General features: G+C 41.9%; 1 protein-coding gene across 1 annotated transcript in view; it reads right to left on the bottom strand.

The window, feature by feature from the left end:
• The window catches only part of KLF3 (KLF transcription factor 3), a 44,078-nt gene that overhangs the window by 6,215 nt on the left and 14,589 nt on the right, over positions 1–23,274 (bottom strand). Inside the window, exon 2 of the mRNA XM_075261363.1 lies at positions 9,038–9,125. Coding sequence (XP_075117464.1) covers positions 9,038–9,094 — 57 coding nt within the window. The 5' untranslated portion in view covers positions 9,095–9,125. The remainder of the gene's footprint in view (positions 1–9,037; positions 9,126–23,274) is intronic.

Genomic DNA, 23,274 nt, shown 5'->3' with positions numbered 1-23,274 from the left:
CAGATGGTAGACAAAGCTGCAGTAATGTTCTTTCTTTGGCTGGGCAGAGACAGTCTATTCATAATAAAAAAAAAAAAAAAAAAAAACGAAAACACACAGAAGAATATGTTCTGTACAGCCAAAAGCCTGCCAAAATCCATGGTGTGGTTCTTGGCACAGACCTTTATATGACTAGATTTCATCCCGTAATAAAACAATTACTGCAACAAACTCCCTGTATTGCCATGGAAATATCCATTAGATTATTAAATGTCTCACCTTACTTGGTAAAATTGTAATATGAAGAGTATACACCCGCTCCGAATTTCTGGACCTAGATCTATACTTGTGTCTAGTGCACGGTTGGCGGCGCCATTTGTAGGGCTTTTTAAATCTTTGGCAGAAAAGGAAGATGGTGACTTCACGATTGAAAATTTGCAGAGTTTGCTTAAGAGAGACTATAAAATAAAGCTGGTCCAAGGGAATTTTCACTTTCAAGCCAAATAAACTTGGAATAAGTCTGGAAGAAGGTATTGGAAGGGTTCTTTAAACAACAGTATTGACCCCACACCTCTGAAGCTTTGGCAATACATTCGCTGTGTACTGTCACCTTACCTTGAACTGGGGTGACATACTTAGCAGTGTTGACAAAAGCAAAGTACATAAGTGAATGTGTGTATAGGGTACAGCGTGCGGAGAGAAAATATACACGTATGGGGAAGTGCTAAGGAGAAATCCAGACTACCTTCTTTTTGTCTAGATCATAGATATATTATTTAGGGAATAGGTCACCAGGAAGTTAAGATTTTTTGATTTTCCACATTTATCTATATAATTATTTTATTTTATTTTTTTTCCCTGCAGTTTTCACTCTAGCCTCTAAACCTAATAATAGACTGATACTTTCCAATTTTATATCTTTTTTTTTTTTTTTTTTTTTTTTTTTTTTTTTTTACAGCGGTGACCTGATTTACATCACATACAAGACAGTCTTACAACAGAATTTGACTCCCATCATTGCACCCATTATTGACAATAGATGACATCACAGTTTCCCTCCTTGCACAGAGCATGTCTAGGCCATATTTGAGGTTTGACCTTGCTATTACTATACTTGTAGTACATGGATTTTATGGTGTATAGTTACTTAGAACCCAACACATGTATGGTATAGCACTCTACCATCATGATATATAAAGCAGTTGTCTCAATCCATGTCCTCACTTCTGTTCAGAAACTATAAACTACAGCATGCTGTCCAAGCTACTGGTACAATCCTTCCATTTTTTTTGGAAAAGGAGGAGCCGAGTAGATTGATATATGGTTGAAAAATATTCAGTAGAACTAGTAAGTTTATTTATTTAAACCTCTTCTCATGGTTCGTTTAGGGGTCCAGTGGGCGGTCCTATTCTGTAATGAGTAGAACCGCCCTCTGGACTCCAAAGCCCAGAAGAAGCAGAAGTTACAGGATTACATTTATTACATCTACTGAATTTTCCCCCACAATGTTATATATCAATCTGCTCAGCTTCATCTGCTCTGTCGCATGCTTTCCTTTTCAACATGGTAGACTCCATTTAAAATTTGTGGGTTGATCAGTCATGACTCGTGGTCATTTAGAGCTCAGGGATGGATTCCAGCAAATTCCAATGCCGATAAATGTGTAACTGGAAAACATGAACATACTGATTCTAGTTTTGCATTTATTCCGTGTCTAGATTACCTAGTTTTATATAAAAATAAACTCTCTTAAAACTAGCATGGCTAGACTAAACCCCACACACATTTCGGCAAGCGTCCCTGCTGTGCATACCCCTTCCTGTCATGGGTCAGGTCTTGGGTTCTCACAGTCCTAATACCAGCAGTAGTAAAGTTTGTGTGTTTTCACTGTTCCCTTTAAGACGTGTGACTTGGAATTTATAGCCTTACATGTAACTTGCTATATAAAATCCCAGGCTGTGAATACATGCCTTCAGGCTACAGGGACTTTTAACTCCTGTGAGTCAATAAACGGATAGAGGAAGGACTGCTAGAAATGCAGAATAGTATATATATATATATATATACACACACACACACATACACAAATTTCAGCAAATCCCATTAATTAAAAAGTAACGCAGTCATCATAAATCATAACCCTTCACACATGCATCCAAAACATGAAGCGACAGCTCTGAGAATCCGCATTTTGTCGTGGACGTGTTAATCTGATGTTCCTCTGTAGTCGGAAATTCCTCTCTATCTCGGTGTCAGACCGAATCCCATTGTGAACTATGATTTCCTTTTCACAAGAATGTTTACAAAAGCAATAAACAAGGGGCAGAAGTTATGGATCCGACAGACTACAGGAAGCGCGGTTCATTCACTATCTTATGCAGATGTGTCGGAACACACATCGAAAAATCTGCATAAGAAATCTGAAATTTTTAAAAATAAATTTAATAAGGATGTTAAAAAGACAAACTTTTTGGACTGGCAAAGAGGGACGCTTATACACTCACCGGCCACTTTATTAGGTACACCATGCTAGTAACGGGTTGGACCCCCTTTTGCCTTCAGAACTGCCTCAATTCTTCGTGGCATAGATTCAACAAGGTGCTGGAAGCATTCCTCAGAGATTTTGGTCCATATTGACATGATGGCATCACACAGTTGCCGCAGATTTGTCGGCTGCACATCCATGATGCGAATCTCCCGTTCCACCACATCCCAAAGATGCTCTATTGGATTGAGATCTGGTGACTGTGGAGGCCATTGGAGTACAGTGAACTCATTGTCATGTTCAAGAAACCAGTCTGAGATGATTCCAGCTTTATGACATGGCATTGCATTATCCTGCTGAAAGTAGCCATCAGATGTTGGGTACATTGTGGTCATAAAGGGATGGACATGGTCAGCAACAATACTCAGGTAGGCTTTGGCGTTGCAACGATGCTCAATTGGTACCAAGGGGCCCAAAGAGTGCCAAGAAAATATTCCCCACACCATGACACCACCACCACCAGCCTGAACCGTTGATACAAGGCAGGATGGATCCATGCTTTCATGTTGTTGACGCCAAATTCTGACCCTACCATCCGAATGTCGCAGCAGAAATCGAGACTCATCAGACCAGGCAACGTTTTTCCAATCTTCAATTGTCCAATTTCGATGAGCTTGTGCAAATTGTAGCCTCAGTTTCCTGTTCTTAGCTGAAAGGAGTGGCACCCGGTGTGGTCTTCTGCTGCTGTAGCCCATCTGCCTCAAAGTTCGACGTACTGTGCGTTCAGAGATGCTCTTCTGGCTACCTTGGTTGTAACGGGTGGCTATTTGAGTCACTGTTGCCTTTCTATCAGCTCGAACCAGTCTGGCCATTCTCCTCTGACCTCTGGCATCAACAACGCATTTCCGCCCACAGAACTGCCGCTCACTGGATGTTTTTTCTTTTTCGGACCATTCTCTGTAAACCCTAGAGATGGTTGTGCGTGAAAATCCCAGTAGATCAGCAGTTTCTGAAATACTCAGACCAGCCCTTCTGGCACCAACAACCATGCCACGTTCAAAGGCACTCAAATCACCTTTCTTCCCCATACTGATGCTCGGTTTGAACTGCAGGAGATTGTCTTGACCATGTCTACATGCCTAAATGCACTGAGTTGCCGCCATGTGATTGGATGATTAAAAATTGCCAGAAGACGGAAACCACAGACCGGGTCCGGCCGTGAGTGGCGGTGAGCGTTTTATGCTCTCCGCCATGAAACCGTTTTTTTAAATCTGGACACAGAGTACTGCATGTCTGACTCTGTGTCCGGATTAAAAAACCCGCTCACGGCCAGACAGCTTTCTCACCCATTCAAATGAATGGGTATGAAAGAGTCCTGCAGGTTTCAGTCTCCTGCCTCTGTTTTGTGCTAAAAATGGAAACCTACAGAACGGAGACCAGGCGCAGATGTGAACGAGCCCTTAGGTGTTCTATGAACCCCGGATCCTGCACTTGACCTACCACAGTGTATCTGTGACGCATGCAGTACTCCAAAACCATGTCATTTTATCAAATTGGACTCCCCAACAAAGCATAGGCATACATAGGGTAATAATGTTGGCGCTCCATGGCAATTATTAAAACGGGGCTCCTTTGGGTGCTGGTTAACATGATCACATGACTTACCACATCTGGTTCTGTTAAAATTGGCGGACAATTTTTACTTGTGTATGTCTTTAAAGGATACTAGCAACCTGGTCTGGGCCCTTTGTCTCCAGGGGCCCTTATAAAGCCACATGGCCTACTGCTATGGTGTACAGGTCTTGAATCAAATAGTATCCCCCTCCCACAAAGCTACTGTCCCTATGATCAGCATTTTAGCTTCAAGCTAGAGGGGAGACTTTACTAACAAGAATATACAAGTGACTTGGAGATACTGAGTATATAGTAGCTTGTGCGAACACACACATTATATATCATATATAAAAGATATTCTATATATTAGGTATTTTAGGTATTAGGTATATTAGGTATATCCTATATAGTAGGTATACCCTAGGACCCACTGCAAATATTAGTATAGAGAATTCATCCCTTGAAGTGGCAGACGCGATGACCTAATACGCACCGATCCCGCTTATTACTTTAAAGGATGTATTTAACAGAGAAGGCTGGAGAGTGCCCAGAGCTCCTTTAAGCAGCCCTGAGGAAGATGAGGTCATTGTAAGTAACTGGATGGGGTTTGGCAAGAAATAGAGGTGTACGGTTGGTGCCAATTTAAAAGCCTGCATTACTTTCAGACGCAGATAATCTTGTGATCGCTCGCCTATATGGTGTAGCTGTTGAGAGCATGTCTGGATAATAATGTCATTAGCATAAGGGGAAGCGTGCCATTTCCAGGTCAGTCTCCACCTTGGTTCCATACACCTTCAGCATCCTGACTATGAGGCTTTATAGGAAGAGATCAAAGCTGGAACTTATCTGTATCATTATAAAAAGAAATGTAACTTTCTGGGCAGTGATCGACCAGTATTTTTCCTTAAAAGTAAAACGTAATGATGATCTGAATACAAGGTACTAGTAGGGAAGGAGTCGGAGTCTATCATAGCATCATCTTGAGACCTTACCCAAGGCTTCTTTCATTTCGATGTCCACACTTGAGTAGCAGAGATTTTCCAACACAATAGCCTCTACATCCTGCTGGATCACAAGTGCTACATTATACAGAAGCCAGGGACCTTTATAGAGACATCATGGCTGCTGCTGAGTGACTGGATCAAATCTTGACTAGTCAGCGTTAGAAGACGTCCAACTTTTGACAAGTCAGCAGAACCTGCCTCCAATTCGTTTTCAAGGATTGTCTCACATGGAACAACTATTATTTCCAGGACGCCTCAACTTCTTTTCCAAACATTTTGCAGGAGGCGATTTATAGAAATGATCTAATTTTATAAGCTCGTCTGTCTTCAGATATAAACCAAATGTTCTTATGGAAGTGTTTTCCTCCTGCACAGAAGCAAAGTGACAAGCAGCTGGCTCCAGTCCCCTCGACTCGCAGGTTACACTTACTCGAAATAATGGAATTATCACATGTGGAAAACTCGGCATCGGTTCCAAGACAAATGCAATTTACAAAGTGGAGTTTACTGGGGTATTGCAGTCTATTTTTCACTTCATGCTAATGTATACAATGTAGCGGTAGCAAACTGTCCGGAGTTACGACACATGTCTACGCCAACTTTTTGTGCTTTCAAAACGTCTGCTGGATTGCAAAACACAATGATGCAAGCTACACATCCAGCTACAGCTTTAGGAGTTGGCTATATAGACATTGGGCCATCTAGGGTTGGCCACCATGAGGCTGAACAGTCTTATATAGAATAGGATGAGCCCATGAAGGGCTTCTGTTTACATACAGCAGCCGACCTTAGGGGGCAGAGCTACGGAGTAGAGAGAATCTATAACTGAACCAATGAGGAGACAGGAGGTGTATCCCCAGACTAGTCAGATTCCTTGTAGCCATTGAAAAGAACACTGATCTAGTATGGTGGAGCTAAAAAGGAGCCAAGCAGCAATATCTGAGAAAAATAAATTGCAGGTATAGATACGGATTTAAGCTTTCCCTTTCCATTCGGATGGATCTGGATAGGACCTGCTCTAAAAATATCAGAACGGAACATTGGAACACACAACTGTAGAACTAAACACTCAATCAATGGAGTGGATAAGCTGTGACATCTATTCGAAGTAGTGGTTGCAATGATGGCTCAGTTGTGCTATAGAAGCGTTATCTTCTATTGTGATCCTATTTGAATGTAAATGAGGAGACTGCTGTAAAGAATTGGCAAATGTGGGCTGGAATATAGTTAGTTGGGCATTGAGCAAGATGCCACATGAGGCCTGGAACACATCTGCGTTCGGTATTTCGTGCACTTGGGGACGCCCAAACAGAATAGCGAACACATTACAAAGCGGTGAGCAATAAAAGCACACGGATCCCATAGACTATAATGGTGTCTGTGTTTTCCGCACGAGTCATGAGGAGAGAAAAGTACTGCGAGAACTACTTTCCTCTCCGCATGACTCGTACGGACAACGTATGGAGAGCACACGCCCCCCTTAATATACTCTATGGCAGGAGTCCTCAAAATTTTTAAACCGTGGGCCGGAGGCAGAGCAGGTCGCACAGACATCGGGAGCGGTGCCCTCCAATAGGTAAAGTGAAGTGCACTCCATGGCCTGGTCCGAGCTCCCCAGGAGCTTCATTATAAATGCACGCCTGCCGGCATTGTCGGCGGGGCCAGACAGAAGTGCTTGGCGGGCCGCATGGGGCCCGCAGTTTGAGGACCCCTGCTCTATGGGGTATGTGTGTTTTCATTGCTCACTGCTTTTTAATGCGACCGGTATTTCGTTCAGGGGGGTCCGCAAGCGTGAGGAACCCTCCTGATCCAGACTAGTTAGATAGAAGGCAAGACCAGCAAACTTAACCTTTCCTCAAGGCCTAGTCATCATTCTTTTCTTTAAGAGAATTACGATTTTGTGACCGTAATAAACCAACATGGCTCAAAGCGATGACAGATTCCAGGTAGAATGGCGAGTTATTCCCAGTTTCATACATGTTTCTTTGCTAATTCTAAGAATGTTAGGTGATCTAGTAAATGATAATTCCATGTAGAGAATTTCCTAGAGACTGGTAGTAGAATCTATAATTAAAGCCATACACTAAGCCTGACTACCACAAACGAATAAATCACATAATAGGTAAGACCATCAACAAATCAAAGCGAGGAGAAAACGCTAAAAACATACAATTACGGCTCTTCTGAGAAAAACCTTCTCTTTTTTTATTCACCTCCTGTAAAAACAATTATTGCTGTCTAAGTATCCACATCCTGCCTTGGGGACAATTACATCCGCTTTCCGAGCCTCCCGTCTACATGGAGGGCAGCGAGAACAGTCCATGAGGCGCTTTGTGTGTTGGGAGCAAAGCCGGCTCTAACTCTTCACTAATTCCTCGTCTTCATCCAAATTGCTAGACAGAAATGTGAGAGAAGGGTCTGCCAGCTCTGGAAGGAGGCACAGGCAGAATTAACAGCAGATTTATTCACGCGCCGCCACTTCGCTATGTAGAACGTGTACTTCTGCCGCACCAGCGTGTGTTATAACTATCCAGGGATACTAAGAAACCTATACATCATGAGGCGCTTACAGAGCCGTGTAATTTAAGAACAGACTCGCACAGGGAAATAATATTTTGTAGCCTGTAGCGGAAAAAAAAACTCTGTCCAGGTACCAAGAGGCGCCTACATATACAATCCAATATCAACAATGACATAACTTGTGGCTCCATAACACAACTCTTTACAGGGGTCAGTAGGTTTATGTAAAAGCTCCAGAAGTAATAGATCACTTATGCTATATGTGCATTATGGAAATAGCATCCATATGTGTAGTAGAGAAGAGTCTTAACTCCTCGATCATCGTGAGCGAGGAGAATGGTGTGTCCCAAGGGATGGACTTCACCGATCTGGAATTTATCACTTGGATAGGGGATAAGGTAGAAATATATCCGGTTGAAATATCCCTGTAGTATTAGATCCTTTCTATGCAGGAACAATTGGCTTTATGCACATGGAACCGGTGGTCTGCCGGTCCAGGAAAAATGGAACATTCGTTTGTCACTGGTCCCATCATTGTTCCTTTTGGAATAGAAATACTAATTTGGCAATTAAATCCGCATCATGTTAGTAGGCTTATTAACTGAGTCATGCATGATGTTAAGGTTACTGTCCTCTAGAGGGCGGCATACAGAGGCACTGTTCTCCTAATTACATTCTGGAGAATAGATTTGCATATTTTTTAGCCAGAATCCCTAGCGGAGCAGGAATGACTTGTAAGTCTCCGTACTGCCTATGTAGGCACACACTCTCCCTGATGTGTACAATTATCCCCGGACCCTGGTCCAATCATTATAATAGAAGGGTCAAGCCCCAACAACACCCGATTCATATTTTACACCTATGTTCTATGGCCCCATCACAGATCCATAAAAGCTACTCGTGTGTATGGAGCCATGGAAATGAATGGGTAGGCTATCAGTTATTATAAATCAGTAGTAATGGATAGCACATGGAATACAATTACTGATGTGCATAAGGCCTTATTAGGATTCTCACAATTTAAAGGGGTTTTCTCACCAATAAAACTTATCCAAAGGATAGGAAATCGGCATCTGACCACTGTGGGTTGGACTAGTGGGGGCCCAGTCATCATTGAAATGCCTGCATGTCCGTGTATTGGACCAGTGGTGCACATGGCATGGCTACCTATCCATTCTATTGAATGGGATCTCAATGACTTCCATAGAAGCGAATGTAGTGGCAGTCACGCATTAACATGGAACACTCAAGACCCCATTTGTTGTTATTCTATGTGGACCACCATTAATGAAACACTTATCCCTCCCATCGACAGGACAGGGGATGTTATTAGTGCCATAAACTGGCCAAGTGATGACTTTTTGGAAAGCAAAAATCAATATTTCCAAACCCAAAAGCATTTATCTGTGATTTGATGTAACAATTGTACACTTACCATTGCCATGGGCTCGATGGCCTCCTGCTTAATGGGAACTGGGTCAAACATTAGCATTATTGCATCAATGCCCCGTGCGAATTCTTGTCTGAAAACAAAACACAGAAACAAAAAATGTCAATCACAAGATCCCATTGATGGAGAAGAAACCAATTGCCAATAGAAAGTTTGTGCATTTAGTCAACAATAGGACATGCATGGTATCAACAAAGACAAAGGCCATGTGTTATTCAACCATAGAATAGGTCGACACCATCAGCATAACTGAGGTCACTCATGGACTATGAAGACCTCAGAGACAGAGTATCCATGTAAGACAGTTTCAACCTGCTTGATAGTGCGATGGCTGCTTTTGTGAACCATTACCAGTGCACTTCTGGATGGACGCAGTAAAAACGGCATGCTATAGTGGTTTTCTTGATACATAGTTTGATCTTTTGAAATTCTCTTTGTCTATGCGCCAGGAAGTGTCACAGATCGAGAAGTGAGCGGTTTAAAATATCTTTGTAGAAGTAAGAACATCGGGTTCCCGTTCCCGACATTAGAAGCTGTAATAGTTCTTCATGTCACCGCTCACTTCACTATTCACAAGTATGAACAATCCGCTGCCTTTAGGTTTTGTAGACAAGTTCTGCCACATGGGCAAAGATAGCACAACCCCAAGGTGTATATGTAATCTCAAGTAAGGTATGACCTACTGCTATTTTTGTAAGACGTAGAAAGCTTAGGAGGTATTGAAACTTTTCAGAAAGTATATTGTTCCCGAAACAATCACAGCCTCATGAGACCTACCATGTCCACATTATTACCATAGGACTATTACAATAATATACCAACAATCGGGGGCCACACAGTGGCTAGCACTGCAGTCTTGCAGCGCTGGAGTCCTTGGATTGAATCCTGCCAAGAGAAAAAAAACATCTGCAAGGAGTTTGTATGTTCTCCCTGTGTTTGCATAGATTTCCATCCCATATTCCAAAAACATACTGATAGGGGGAAAATGTACACTGTGAGCTCTATGGGGGGCTCACAATCTACAAAAAAATAAAATAAAATTAATATACCAACAATCGTATAGACTCCATCACATATCGTGGAGTTCAAGGCCTTCATCACAGATTCCAATGGACCATTTCACCCAACATCATTTGGGTCTAATGGGAATCTCTGGTATCGGTCATGTGGTGGATCTGTCACAATGTTACTTTAGGTATAAATGGAGGCCACAATGTAGATGTGAACAGAGCCTTAGCTAGACATTGTACAGAACTACTACTAGATTACTTGTCTATTGGTTGGTCACTGTAGGTCGGTATTATTTTGGCACTACGCATGACTTTTTGCGACATTTTACCATTTTTGACCAATGCTTGGCACTGTTACTTGGACGCCATATTGTATGGCACAGATATACTAAGTAGGCACTGTATGGGGGCACCTTATAGGTACCACTAGAAATTTTTGTAGGCGGACACTATCCTAGATCTTTCCAGGATGAGGCATTTTTTAAAGAAAAAAAAAAAAAAGTTTACTTTTCCTCCTAGAAAAAAAAAATACAGTCCATTTCCTCATAACTAAGGATAAACTTGCTGACTGAGTTCATCTAAAGGAGAAGATCTGCTTTGTTGCCACAATATATAGATCTCGTTTCCGCCTTGACTTCTACTCTGGATGGAAAAATCTATACTACAGCTACAATGTAAACCTCCACTTATCTGATACTAGAAGAACTTTCCTATGGACTTACACCAGATTACCATTCATTTTAATATTAGGTTGGATGGATGTTTTTACGACGTTGATAAAACTTGACACAATGGTAGATCCTGATTTTATACTGTCTCTAACTGGCCAGTAGGTGGCGTCTGTTTGATAGGCCATAAAAGGCGGATGCACATTTATTAGGTGAAATAAAATTCTATATAAACACAAACACTTATAGTTCTTTTTACTGCGACCAGCGGAGGACGAGTTGTGCAATAACTTTCTAGCACACACCGAGTTAAAGTTTGAAAGCCAAACATTGTCACGATGATAGAGAATATTTTGGTGAACTTGTTACAACTGTGATACAAATGGCTTCACGTTGCGTAAGATGTTTATAGTTGTACAGGTCGGAGCTACACAGCAGGATGTTTCTTAGGAACCAGAAGTGTACGGCAGACTTCACATAGACTTGTATGGAGTAAAAAAAAAAAAAAAACTGGGGCTCGGTTGCACCTTGGAAAGTGAGGTGCTCTTCTGTTGTAGGTTTACCCAAAACAATACGGATAGTCAGCGCCAAATTCTTCTGTGTGAAAAACCCCCTAGAATATATAACGATTATTTGTACTATACGCCAAGAATAGTCAGTATAGATACTAAAATATTATATAATGGAGTATAAGACTGCGCCCTGGGCAGAGGATACAACCGCCATGGCCCATATGTGCATGGCCAAATACAAATTGGCCGTCCTATGAGTAATACCCTGGAATTTTTATACGCTCCCCAAGACAAACAAGACCAAATAAAGGTAAAAGTCAAGTTGGGAGATAAAACAAACAGAAAAGCTGTTAAAAGGGCAATGATCATGATTTCCTGTGCAAACCTGGCGACCTTTAAACAGATTTGCATAGAAGCCTCCTCAGCTGCTGCATTCCTGGCACCCAGCGGCCCATGTCCTTGCAATGGGAGGGCTCCACTTGTTGCTCCCCTCCATAAATCTTTTGACACTGTCTACTTCCCTCTGCTGGAAACATTCCTGCCCTGCTTTACTGCACAAAGTCTTTTTGCTACTGTTGATAACAGAGATGGTGAAAGGTCAGATGACATCATGGCATGCTTGGATTCATAGAGCTCTGGATGCCCTTTCGTAGGCTCCTGAATATGGCTGCCACGTTTTAGGATCTAGTTGCACAAAATCTAGGACTTTAAGTCACAGACAGGGTCATCTTGGTAGAACTATAACAGAACAATCAAAAACTTTCTTTCTTTATTCTGTTGGTTGTTACTTTATTCTAGCAAAAAAACCTTGTCATTAAGTCTTCATAATCTGAATGGCAATTTAATATCGGACAGCTAATACTGCTAGAGAATGAAGGATATGTTATTTTAGGTCTTGCTAAGGACCAAGAACATCAGTCTATAGACGAAGGTCTTTCTTATAGGAGGAGACTCTGGTTTGGCTGTTTTTCTAAATTATAATAATCCAAGGCCATTTAAATGGATTCTACCATTAAAACCTCTTTTTTTGTGGATAAGACGTCGGAATAGCTTTTAGAAAGGCTATTCATCTCTTACCTTTAGATGTGATCTCCACTGCGCCGTTCCTTAGAAATACAGGTTTTTACCCATATGCAAATGAGTTTTCCCCCAGCGATGGGGGTGGGCCCCAGCGCTCAAACAGCGATGGGGGCGTCCCCATCACTGCCAGAGAAGTGTCTCCAAGCGCCGCCTCCTTCTTCGTCCGCCACGTCATCTTCAATGTCTTCTTCCGGCACAGGCTCGTAACTTCTAGCATAGCAGACTGCGCAGGCGCACAGGTCACAGGAAAATGGCCGCTAACAATACTGTGCAAGCAGCCATTTTCCCGTGACCTGTGCAGTCTGCTCTGCCGAAGGCCCAAGGCCTAGAAGTTATGAGCCTGCGCCGGAAGAAGACATTGAAGATGACGCTGCGGACGAAGATGGAGACGGCACTTGGAGATACTTCTCTGGCAGCTGTGGGGATGCCCCCATCGCTGTTTGAGCGCTGGGGCCCACCCCCATCACTGCGGGAGAACTCATTTGCATACCGGTAAAAACTGGTATTTCTAAGGAACGGCAGCGGAAGCCACGTCTAAAGGTAAGAAACGAATAGCCTTTCTAAACACTATTCCAACGTCTTATCCACAAAAAAAAAGGTTTTAATGGTAGAATCCCTTTAATGGGTCGGACATTGAATTACAAGGTAGCAAGAGCAGTATCTGGGGAGAGGCAATATGAATGCAATTTTTCAAGGATCATTACACTACAAGAAGAATAAAAAAAGTATCTATTGTCTCGAAACATACACTGCATGATGTATCTGGACATGGATGGTTGGATCAAACACTATAAAATTCAATATATGGTTAGCACTGGGGTCCTAGGCTTGAATTACATCTACATATACTTTGTATGTTCCTCTGTGTATACTCTTCCTTTGGCTTCTCCGATTTCCTTTCACACGCCAAAAACTTACTAATGGGTTAAGGAAGTTTCCTCGACTTTGCATACAGACATATCCATCAGATAGATCATCTACATCACATTTATTATGCTTACTTGTATAGCGCCATCATATCCCGCAGCGCTTTACAGACATTGACCGTCGCTGTCCCCTATAGGGTTCACAATCTACATTCCCTATCAGTTGTCTTTGGAGTGTGGGAAGAAGTTATGAAGAAATCTGTGGATCACAGAAGACACCAATTGCATTAGTATTCCATGACATTCCCGGAGACCTATTCAGGGATGTTCTATAGTATATTGGCAACATTGGTTTCTCATGTATTTCAGCCGGATGCCGGAACTGTATCATATTCCATATGGGTTTTTTTCATAGGAAGTATAAGAAAAATTAAATTCCCTGAACAAGATGACTTATGTCCATATGTTCTCCTGAATGAATAAAGGAAAAACACCAGAGTGCAAACACTACTCAGAAATCAGACATATTGCGGTCTAATCCTCCGCACCGTTGTCTCCCTACACATAAAGGGATCCACAGTCCCTGTGAACATGAACAACTACAGACATGTTCATAAAATCCAATAACACATCTGTGTTTGCCATCAGACATCTCGGCATAGGATATCCGAAATCTCCTTCATTTCGTGTAATTTTCTCTCTTCCTCCACCTTACAAGGCGAGCTCTTCTGCTGGGGATTGCCAGATGTTGGTTTGCGTGGGGGCTGTGGGATTGTCTGGTTTAGCATGCAGACCTTGGAGATCAACAATGAAAAAAGGAAGAGGGGGGTATAAACCGACACAATCCCAGCGCTGACCTTTGCAGAGCACTTCCTATGATGTGTCGTAGACATATTGGGCTTTAACCACCTCACAGCAACACAGGCCTGTAAATCATTAGAAAAGCACTGCAGGCACCACGGGTGCTGGAGGGTGTAAGGCTGAATTTGGAGCTGGCCGCTGTGGACGGTAACTAAGTTAGAGGCGGAAAAATGGGAATTTCGTAACGGGAAGAAGCTGACTAACATATTCAATAGCTCCATATGGTGGCTTCACTTTACTACATAGGGTATGGAATGAAGGACTATTTTTTAAAATATTTTTTTCTTCTTTTTTATTAGAATTTCCTTCTTTGTAAAATTGTGGGAATTGAGAATCCGCACCCCTGCCCTATAGGCACTATCAGCAGAATACATGCTGGTTATGGAAGCCTATATTCTGCTATAATGACAGAGCAGCCGCCATCATTCTGTCTATCACCAGGGGTCCTACAGGATGGTCCATTATTGTCAAATGTTGACAGCCCATCCTACTTATAGAGCGTGTTCTCCCAAAGGCTGGTCTTACACGACCCTAATGATTCTACGGTCCGCATGTTGCTGATCGGCAGCATAGACTCCGCAGATGTCCGTGTCCTGCTGCACTCGCCCATAGAGTTCTATGGGCGAGTCCGTGCAGTGCCGCAATTCACGGGCATTACGGACATGCTCTATAAATTGTGGACCATGATTGCGGCCCGGATAAAATATCCGGTGGTGTAAGAGGCTGCATTGAATATTATGTGTCCGCAATTGAAAACCCTCAATTGCGGATTTACATTACGGTCGTCTAAGGGTGAATTCACACTGAGTAAACGCTAGCTTATTCTGAACGTAAAACATGTTCAGAATAAGCGGCGTCTAAAGCAGCTCCATTCATTTCTATGGGAGCGGGGATACGAGCGCTCCCCATAGAAATGAATGGGCTGCTTCTTTCACTCCGTGCAGTCCCATTGAAGTGAATGGGGAGTGCCGGCGTGTACGCTCCGGCATGAGCAGAGCTTGCCGTATACGCCGGCACTCCCCATTCACTTCAATGGGACTGCACGGAGTGAAAGAAGCAGCCCATTCATTTCTATGGGGAGCGCTCGTATCCCCGCTCCCATAGAAATGAATGGAGCTGCTTTAGACGCCGCTTATTCTGAACGTGTTTTACGTTCAGAATAAGCTAGCGTTTACTCAGTGTGAATGCACCCTAAGGGATCGTAAAAGAAGCACTATAGAATATTTCGGTGATAGAGGTACGTCTCTTTACCTTGCACCCCATGTAGTGACCAAGACCAATATCTAGTATAGCTTTAAGCCTTGGGGAACTGCAGCAAACAATATAAAGCATGTGGTTAGTTTCTTTACAAGGTTTTCTCAGCATGGCCATAAACCGTTAAACTTGAGACATTCCAGCAACCAGACCCCTACAAGCCACCTTTGTAATGAGGATCCAAAATCTGAAGCCACTTAAACAGGACCCGTCACCAAGTCTGAAAAGCCCGATATCATAAATCCTCTGATCGGCGGACACGCGGAGCATTTTATGATAACCTGTTCAGCCATTCCAAAGATATCAGCCCTGTAGGTGTTGTGGTTAGGGTGTACTAGCCAAATGGGTGGTAACACTGTGGTTAGTCTGGGGGTGGGGCTCTGTGCTGTATATTATGCAGGGTTACCGCCCACTTGGCTAGTATACTCTACCTTGTAACACTAACTGGGCCTATATCTTTGGAACGGCTGAATGCATTTGGATAAACAAAATGCCAAAATGTTCAAGGTGATCAGATGATGCAGGTTATGGGGCTTCTATAAAGAACATGGTGTCTGATATGGAATCATTCCCTACAACACAAATAACCTGCTCAGCGTGAAATAATGTCCCATTATATATAGAACAGCGAAAACGTCAGCTATTGCTAGTAAAATCTCTATTTCTCTTTACAAGTTGTTAACACTTGAATCAGTTTTGTAAAAGTTGCGCCTTCTCCATCTTACCAAAGTTTCCAATGAACAGCTATGGTCTCCTAAATACTTGGCCACCTCATAGCATGCCTGCCCTATAAGTCACAGTAAGAAAAAGGAAAAAGGTTTGAGGCCCCCGGTAATGTATATGCACAGCAGCTGGACATCAGCAGAAAAGCATGTCTGACTCATGACAGTCCTGCCATGAAGAATAATTAGTTCCTCTGTAGTACTTATGGGCAGGGAGATTTGAGGATAATAGAGCTCATCAGGGAACGTCGCTGTCTATACGTTGCGAGCCGACGCGTTTTGTTTCTATGCTTTCATACCACCATCATTTTGTTATCAGTAGCAGAGAACTTTGACTTCTGTGAAATATACTATCCACGTGGAAAGCTGCCTATAGACATAAGACCTGACGTCAGTCGATAGTAGGGAGAGTATCAGACACCCTCAGGCGCCTGGTCTCGGGAGAAAGTACAGTAGATGTCTTGGGCTGGATTTTCCCCTGATGTTCAATAGAAATGGGGAAGAGGATTAGCAATATTATTTATTTATTGTAACATTGAGGTCTATGGAAGTTGGACACAAACGGAGTCAATGAAGAGAACATAGCGCAAGTTGGTTCATTGGAGTCTGGCAGGGAGTCATTTCCCTCACGTGCTTGGTCTGCTTTATTAGAAAGATGAGAAGTACAAAGTAGGGGGCGCAGTAACACCCCTTTTGTAATTTAGAATGCCCTAGTAAGGGATTTAGTGGTCTCCAACATAGTACTTTGATATTTAGCATGGCAGATACCGATGGAGCCTACAGACCCCATGGCTTATACTGGATTTAGTGTTAGTCATGTGACTAATCCAGTGCGGTGTCACGGTTTCTATTTATAATAGAAACTGTGACACATATGTCCATATATCCTTACACGAGACTTGACATTTTTAATAATAAAATAAATAAAATATATATATATATATATATATATATATATATATATACATACACACACACACATATTTTATTCATATAGTGCGAACATATTCCAAAGTACTGTACAGATACTGACATCATTCACATTGATTCCTATCCCTAAACAGGTTTGCAATCTAAATTCCAGATTAAACTATCAGTAGGTTTTTGGAGTCTGGAAGGAAACCCACACAAGCAAAGGAGCTCAAATCCAGAGACCCAGTATTTCGAGACAACAATGCAATACAAAAGTTAGGATGCTTACAAAACCTTAAACATAAATGTAATGTTATGTTCACATAGGCGTTGTGAAGTCTGTTGTTCTGGTCCGTTGGAGGACCAGACCAAATGGACATATAGACGACTAAAAGAGACCCCATCGACTATAATGGAGTCTATCAGGTATTTTTCAGTGCAACAATCTCTCTAAACAAAGACTATGTGCAGATAAATGGAATATTTATAGAATGGTAAAACATGCCCCATAAGGGTGCGGGCGCACACACGACGGGTTTATTGCAAAAATCTCTACAACCAAAGCCTGTTCCATAGACCTGAATGGAGTCTGTGTAGCCATAGGTGTGATGCAATGCTTTAGCTCTATGGGCCACTAGGACATGTGGTGTCATGATGTAACTCAACCACATCCCATTGCAAAGTAAAAATGCCCTGCAGCCCAAGTTTTACTTGGATTCCTGCGCAAGGATCTTGCTGTGCGTAGGAAACGTCTTCCCCCACAATGAAAACTTCATCACAGATCTCTATTGTTCTAAGTTCCTGAAAATTTTACATAAATATTTGTGAATCAGTAAGTCTTTTATATAAACTGAACGCTCTGAGAGTCGGGGTTCTTGAAACTCATGCAGATCTTGGCCTCTACTATAAATCTAGGTATCCAGGCCAATGATGGAAAAGGCTTATGTTCAGAAGAGCAAAGTTCTCAAGAAGCTTGACAGGTGGAGGAGGCGTTCTGGATACGCAAGATTGACAGAATAGACGGTCTATAAAGTCTATAGGAAGGGTTCCTCTGGTGACATGCCTGTACATTAGCAGCTTTCATCACTTGTGAATTAGGTATAAAGCCATGTTCTCAGCAGCTGGTGACCTCAAGGTACATTCCCATTTCAGACAATTGCTGAGTCAGCACAGTCAGGTTAATATAGGAAGCTGCGGAGAGTTACTTCTGGTTTTCGGCACTGTGATGGGTGTGAGATTCATTTAAAACCAGCTTATAAAGTGTATAAAACAGCGGCGATGAATTTATATTCACTCGATCAGAACTATATTAATGAGATTTAAAATAAAAAAAAAAATTAAAAATTAAAAAAATATATATAATAAATAAAAAATTAATAATTAAATAATAATAATAGTAGTAATAATAATAATAATAATAATAATAATAATAATAATAATAATAATAATATTATTATTATAATAAATTACCTGCAATAACCTATTAATTCTCCAGTGTCATTTCAATACTTAGAAGTGTTCCTGGACTAAAAATATAGATGACCTATTATATAGTTAAAACATGTAAAAAAAAAAAAAAAAAAAAAAAAAGAAGCCTATATGGTGCGGAATAGATCCAGACTGCCACAAAACAACCTTTACCCTGCTAACCTGCTATAGGGATGCCATCGATCATTTGCATTTCTATGCCTTCCATTATTACTGAATTACAGCCACTTGTATAGGGAGAAATTGTAATAAGAAGAGTTAGGCAATCCCCTAACATGTAAGTAAACCTTCACTTTCTGTAGTAGGCTGCCTGATCAGATAGCGTTGCAGTCTTCATAACACCTCCACATGTCATTCTTGGCACCGATTCCACTAGATATATGATGCAGCAGAACATTACTATATATTGTGAGGCTAAATAACTCTGTTTTTCTTCCTGATTGAAGATCTGGGAAAAATTCCCCATTGAGAAGGGCATTTCCACCTCCCACCATACGCCTCTGCTGGGTTTTGTAATCCCGATTCTTATCGTGTGCAGCTATGTATACGATACTATGCTTTACAGACACTTCACTACTAATCTCTGCATCATGACATATGCTATAGAAGTTACTATAGGTAACATAACATTAGTCCGAAGGGTAAGACATGAAGTGTGGGCTACTACCGACAGCTGCAAACATGAAACCTGCCTTCTATCTACTTTCAACTATAGTTATAGATGTGCCAGCAAAGTATAGTTAACCCTTTAGCTCAAATACTATTTAGATTATTATGGTAACACTTTATTGGAACCAAGCACTAGTAAAGGGAAGGAACTGAAGTTTTTTTCCAGCTGTGTACTCCCCAATTGCTTAGGCCTGGTTCACATCTGTGTTTGGGCCATTCCGTTCCCCTCTCTGCAAGCAGCGCTTTTCTCTCCATATTTTTCGTGCGGAAACCAAGCCGAAACGGTCCCCATTATAGTCTATGGAATCCAAAGGTCTACTAAGGTAACCACTTTTTTATGAGAACTAGGTTTCTGTTCGGGGGCCTTAGGGTGCCCAATGTTTGAGAGAATGGTGGTGGCAAGTGCCTTAGGTGCACAGAGTGTTGTTGTGGGAGAATGATCAGAAAAGTGAAGGATCACTAGCGTGTGTCCAACCGCTCCATTCACACGTGGCGTTTTCCTGATCTCTGGGGATCCCGTACTCTAACTTCCCCTGGTGATCAGACGTTAATCCCCCATCTTCTGGATAATCGCTATGTGTCATTACTAAGAAAACACATTTAAGGCAGAGGCCACACATTGCAGAAGAGATTTTGGTCAGGAGTGGATTTAGCAAACAGTTCCATCTTTTAATCAACTTATCCCCTTTCCACAAGTAGGTGCTGACATCTGGGACGTCCACAATCACAAGACCAGGGGAGTTTCGCCTAACTACTGATAGACTTACACAGGCAATAAATAGAACATTGCAAACATGGCTGCCAATGGCGGGGAGTCATTGCTCAGCTATAAACAGTAGTGGTTCCACTAAAACTAAATTCCATCCAATGAATGCTCATTGTGGTTGAAGTCGCCTAAATCTATGGGCACTTATAGCGGTACCATAGTATCTAGTATCCTCCCCAACCATACATAGTATGTACATAATACATAATAGTGGCAACACCATTGATCAAACACATTGAACCTCAGCTCTAGGTACCCTACAGAATTATGTGATCTGCTCAATAACCTGTTTCACACAACACATAAGGTAGCATTGTCATTTCAGTACTACTTTGTGGTACAGTGAAAAAAAATCCCTATTTTATGTGTGGAGTTTCTGTCCTTTTAACCAAATGTATCCGAATGTAAAGCTCTATATGTCATAAAGGCTTTGTAGGAGATATCTATTCAGCCAGCCCCTATACAGTCCGGGTAGATGAAGAATTTACATAAATGACTGATACAGTAATTTAATACATGTATACGGACTAATATATTATAGCCAGCATGTGATGTGGCTGTATAGGAATGATAATCTCTACTATAGAGTAGACCTGCCTTATAGAAGGGCATGGCTGCTGCCAATTAGAACATTATTCAGACTATTAGCCCGAGTGATCATTGCTTCTCTGCCGTATACTTGAGCGGACTCAGGACCTTACAGACAAGCCGATGGGGGAGGGCCGCTGATAAAGCCAAACAAGTTGGTGAGAAAATGGAGCATCTAATCTAGAAAAAATATAGAATAATTCCTTGTATATCTTAATTTATTTTGACTGCAATGCGAGAGGAGTTTACTAAGGATAGAATTACTCGGATTATTTTTCTTGATGTATTTTTGTGCATTTTCCATATTTAGCATTCAATCATATGAAAAGCAAATCCGAGATTTCAGCGTTTACCACGACAAAGAAAAAATACGAAAAAAAAAAAATTAGAATAGGGAACGTTAGTAAACTTTCCATTATAAGGTATAGTCATATCAGAAAGAACAAGTTTAGATCAGCTTAAACAGTATCGGTGCATTCAGTGCGAACTCTGTCCAGAACAGCGCAGACTGGAAACCAGTGCCAATGGTCAACGTCTGCCAGTCCTCAGACCCCCAGCAAGAGGAAAGGATTAGGTTCCCTGTAAGAAGATTGTCCAACATGCTTTATATCGCCTTATGTGATACTGAGCTCATTGTTGCTTCCCCTGACATGACCCAATTCTCTCGTGAGGTCATATACGTGGGCCAAGAATGACTGTGGCTTGAAGTGCAAAAAAAATAAAGAATTATAGAAGTCACAGTCATGTAGATAGTTTGTAAATTGGACAAACTAAGTATTTTTATTGCAATGCTGTACTATTTTGCCTACTTACGTAAAAATAATTCTTAAAACAGATTTAAAATATTGATGACCCATTCTTAAGATCGATCATCGATATCAGATTGATGGGGGCAGACGTCCAGCACTCCTAGCCGTCGACTGTTTGCGGTGTGTGATGTCATTGGCCTATGATGTCACCACAGCACTGCTACTGCTTCTGTCACATGGCCTGTGTGCAGCTCAGTCACCCCACACATCTGCTATACACGTACAATGATGTGCTTGTTAAGCCATAAAGAGGCCGATGCACTTGTTGAAAAACACTGCGGCCTCTTCACACAGCATCAGACCCCTACCAATCTGATAAGGATGGCCTATCCTAAGCATAGGCCATTAATAGCATAACCCTGAAAACCCCTTAAATCATTATATATGGAAAGTTCTGCAACTTCCTAATATACTTAGGTTTCAGTTTCTCACCATTTTCAAGATCTCTAATTGATGTCAGTGAATGACACAACTTACAACCAAAGACTGAAGATCCTCCCAGATCTAGAACCGCTCAGGCCTAGTTCACATATGTGCAGCAGTCTATGTTGCAGTGCCCACCTGAAATCGAAGGAAAAAGTCCTGCATGGAGGACTTTTTCCTTCCCAGGTTGCAGTTTTAAAATCGACAGACTCTAGTCAATTAGGTCAATGTGTAACCGCCATTACAGCGGACCCCCTATTTGCTGTTCTGGTCCTCCAATCAATGGACCAGTGCAACAGAAAGGTGGCGCTAAGGTGAACCTATCATACCACAGTTGAGAGTTTGTTACAATGTATCAGTAAATAAAAGAACAGTCAGCTGAGTCCCGGTTCACATCTGCGTTTAGGTTTCCATTCGGGGTGTCCGCTTTGTGACCCCCCCCCCCCAAACGGAAACTTATACGCATAAAAAAAGCAGTTACCTGGGAAACCCCATAGACTATAATGCGGTCCGTGTAGTTTCCGTACGAAACATGCAGAGAAAAAAAGTCCTGCAAGGAGAACTTTCCCCAAAGCAGACTCCCCAAACTCAGATGTAAACCGGGCTTTAGAGTCTGCGACAGTTTGCTCCAGCGACTATACAGTTGGTCCATTATACTGAATGGTCACCCAGAACCCTGAGCCATTTGGATATTGATGGCATATTGAAGCAATAAAGCAATATGTGTTTAATAAAATGACCTACAGAGAAAATATGTCATCTTCGGACTAATCCACCAATTGCTTGTTTATTCACATGCTCATGTAATTCAGCTATAATCTGGAATTTCAGATACAGGGTATGTATTAGATTTTGTGCATATTTCCTTTAACAGAAATCAGATTTGTAGTTCATTTACATAGTGCATATAGAGGTCAGGCCTGAAGACTTAGAAATGTTTAGGGAAGACGAGGGTGCTTTTTTTGCGCCCAAGTTGTCTTGCGGTATGCCATGTAGGAGTGAACTGTCAGGGACATCGTGTCAACCACAAATATGGGCCCTTGAAGTTTCCAATGCAGAACTGGTTAATGCATGTCAGTGTGGCTCCTGCATGCTGTCAGGGGAAAGGGAGGGCTGGTTACAAAGAAAATAGCCCTGGTCCCCTCCCTTAGACAATACCATCCCTTATCAGAGCAGACTGCTGTCTGGTTTCCTGTCTCAAGCTTCTGCATTACCGATTTGGACAAGTGAAACAGGGTAGGCCAGCTAGGGGAACAAAGTTGATATCAGATCCCACTGCAGAAAGTATGCAGACTAGTTCCCTCCTCCAAGGCAAACTATACTGACTTAAGGAACAAGGGGCTCTCTTGTCTACAGGGATAGTGCTGGAAAATGTTCCCAAGCACATCTGAGCACATCTGAGTACGTGTCCTGAAAAAAAAAAAAAAACAAGGTTCACAGTAAGACCACGGGGAAATTAAAAGGCGCAACTACTGTATTTCACCCATCACGTTCCTGCTCAGTATGCAATGTGGTATAATAATTAAGAAGCCCCGGGACTGAATCCACAGTATAAGTACCATACCAAGTCGATATTGGGTCAGGGGAACGAGAA

This window comes from Leptodactylus fuscus, chromosome 1, assembly GCF_031893055.1.
Source record: "Leptodactylus fuscus isolate aLepFus1 chromosome 1, aLepFus1.hap2, whole genome shotgun sequence".
NCBI classification, from domain to species: Eukaryota; Metazoa; Chordata; class Amphibia; order Anura; family Leptodactylidae; genus Leptodactylus; species Leptodactylus fuscus.
Note: the sequence above shows the minus strand (reverse complement) of the source record. Positions and strands in the feature narration are given on the sequence as shown.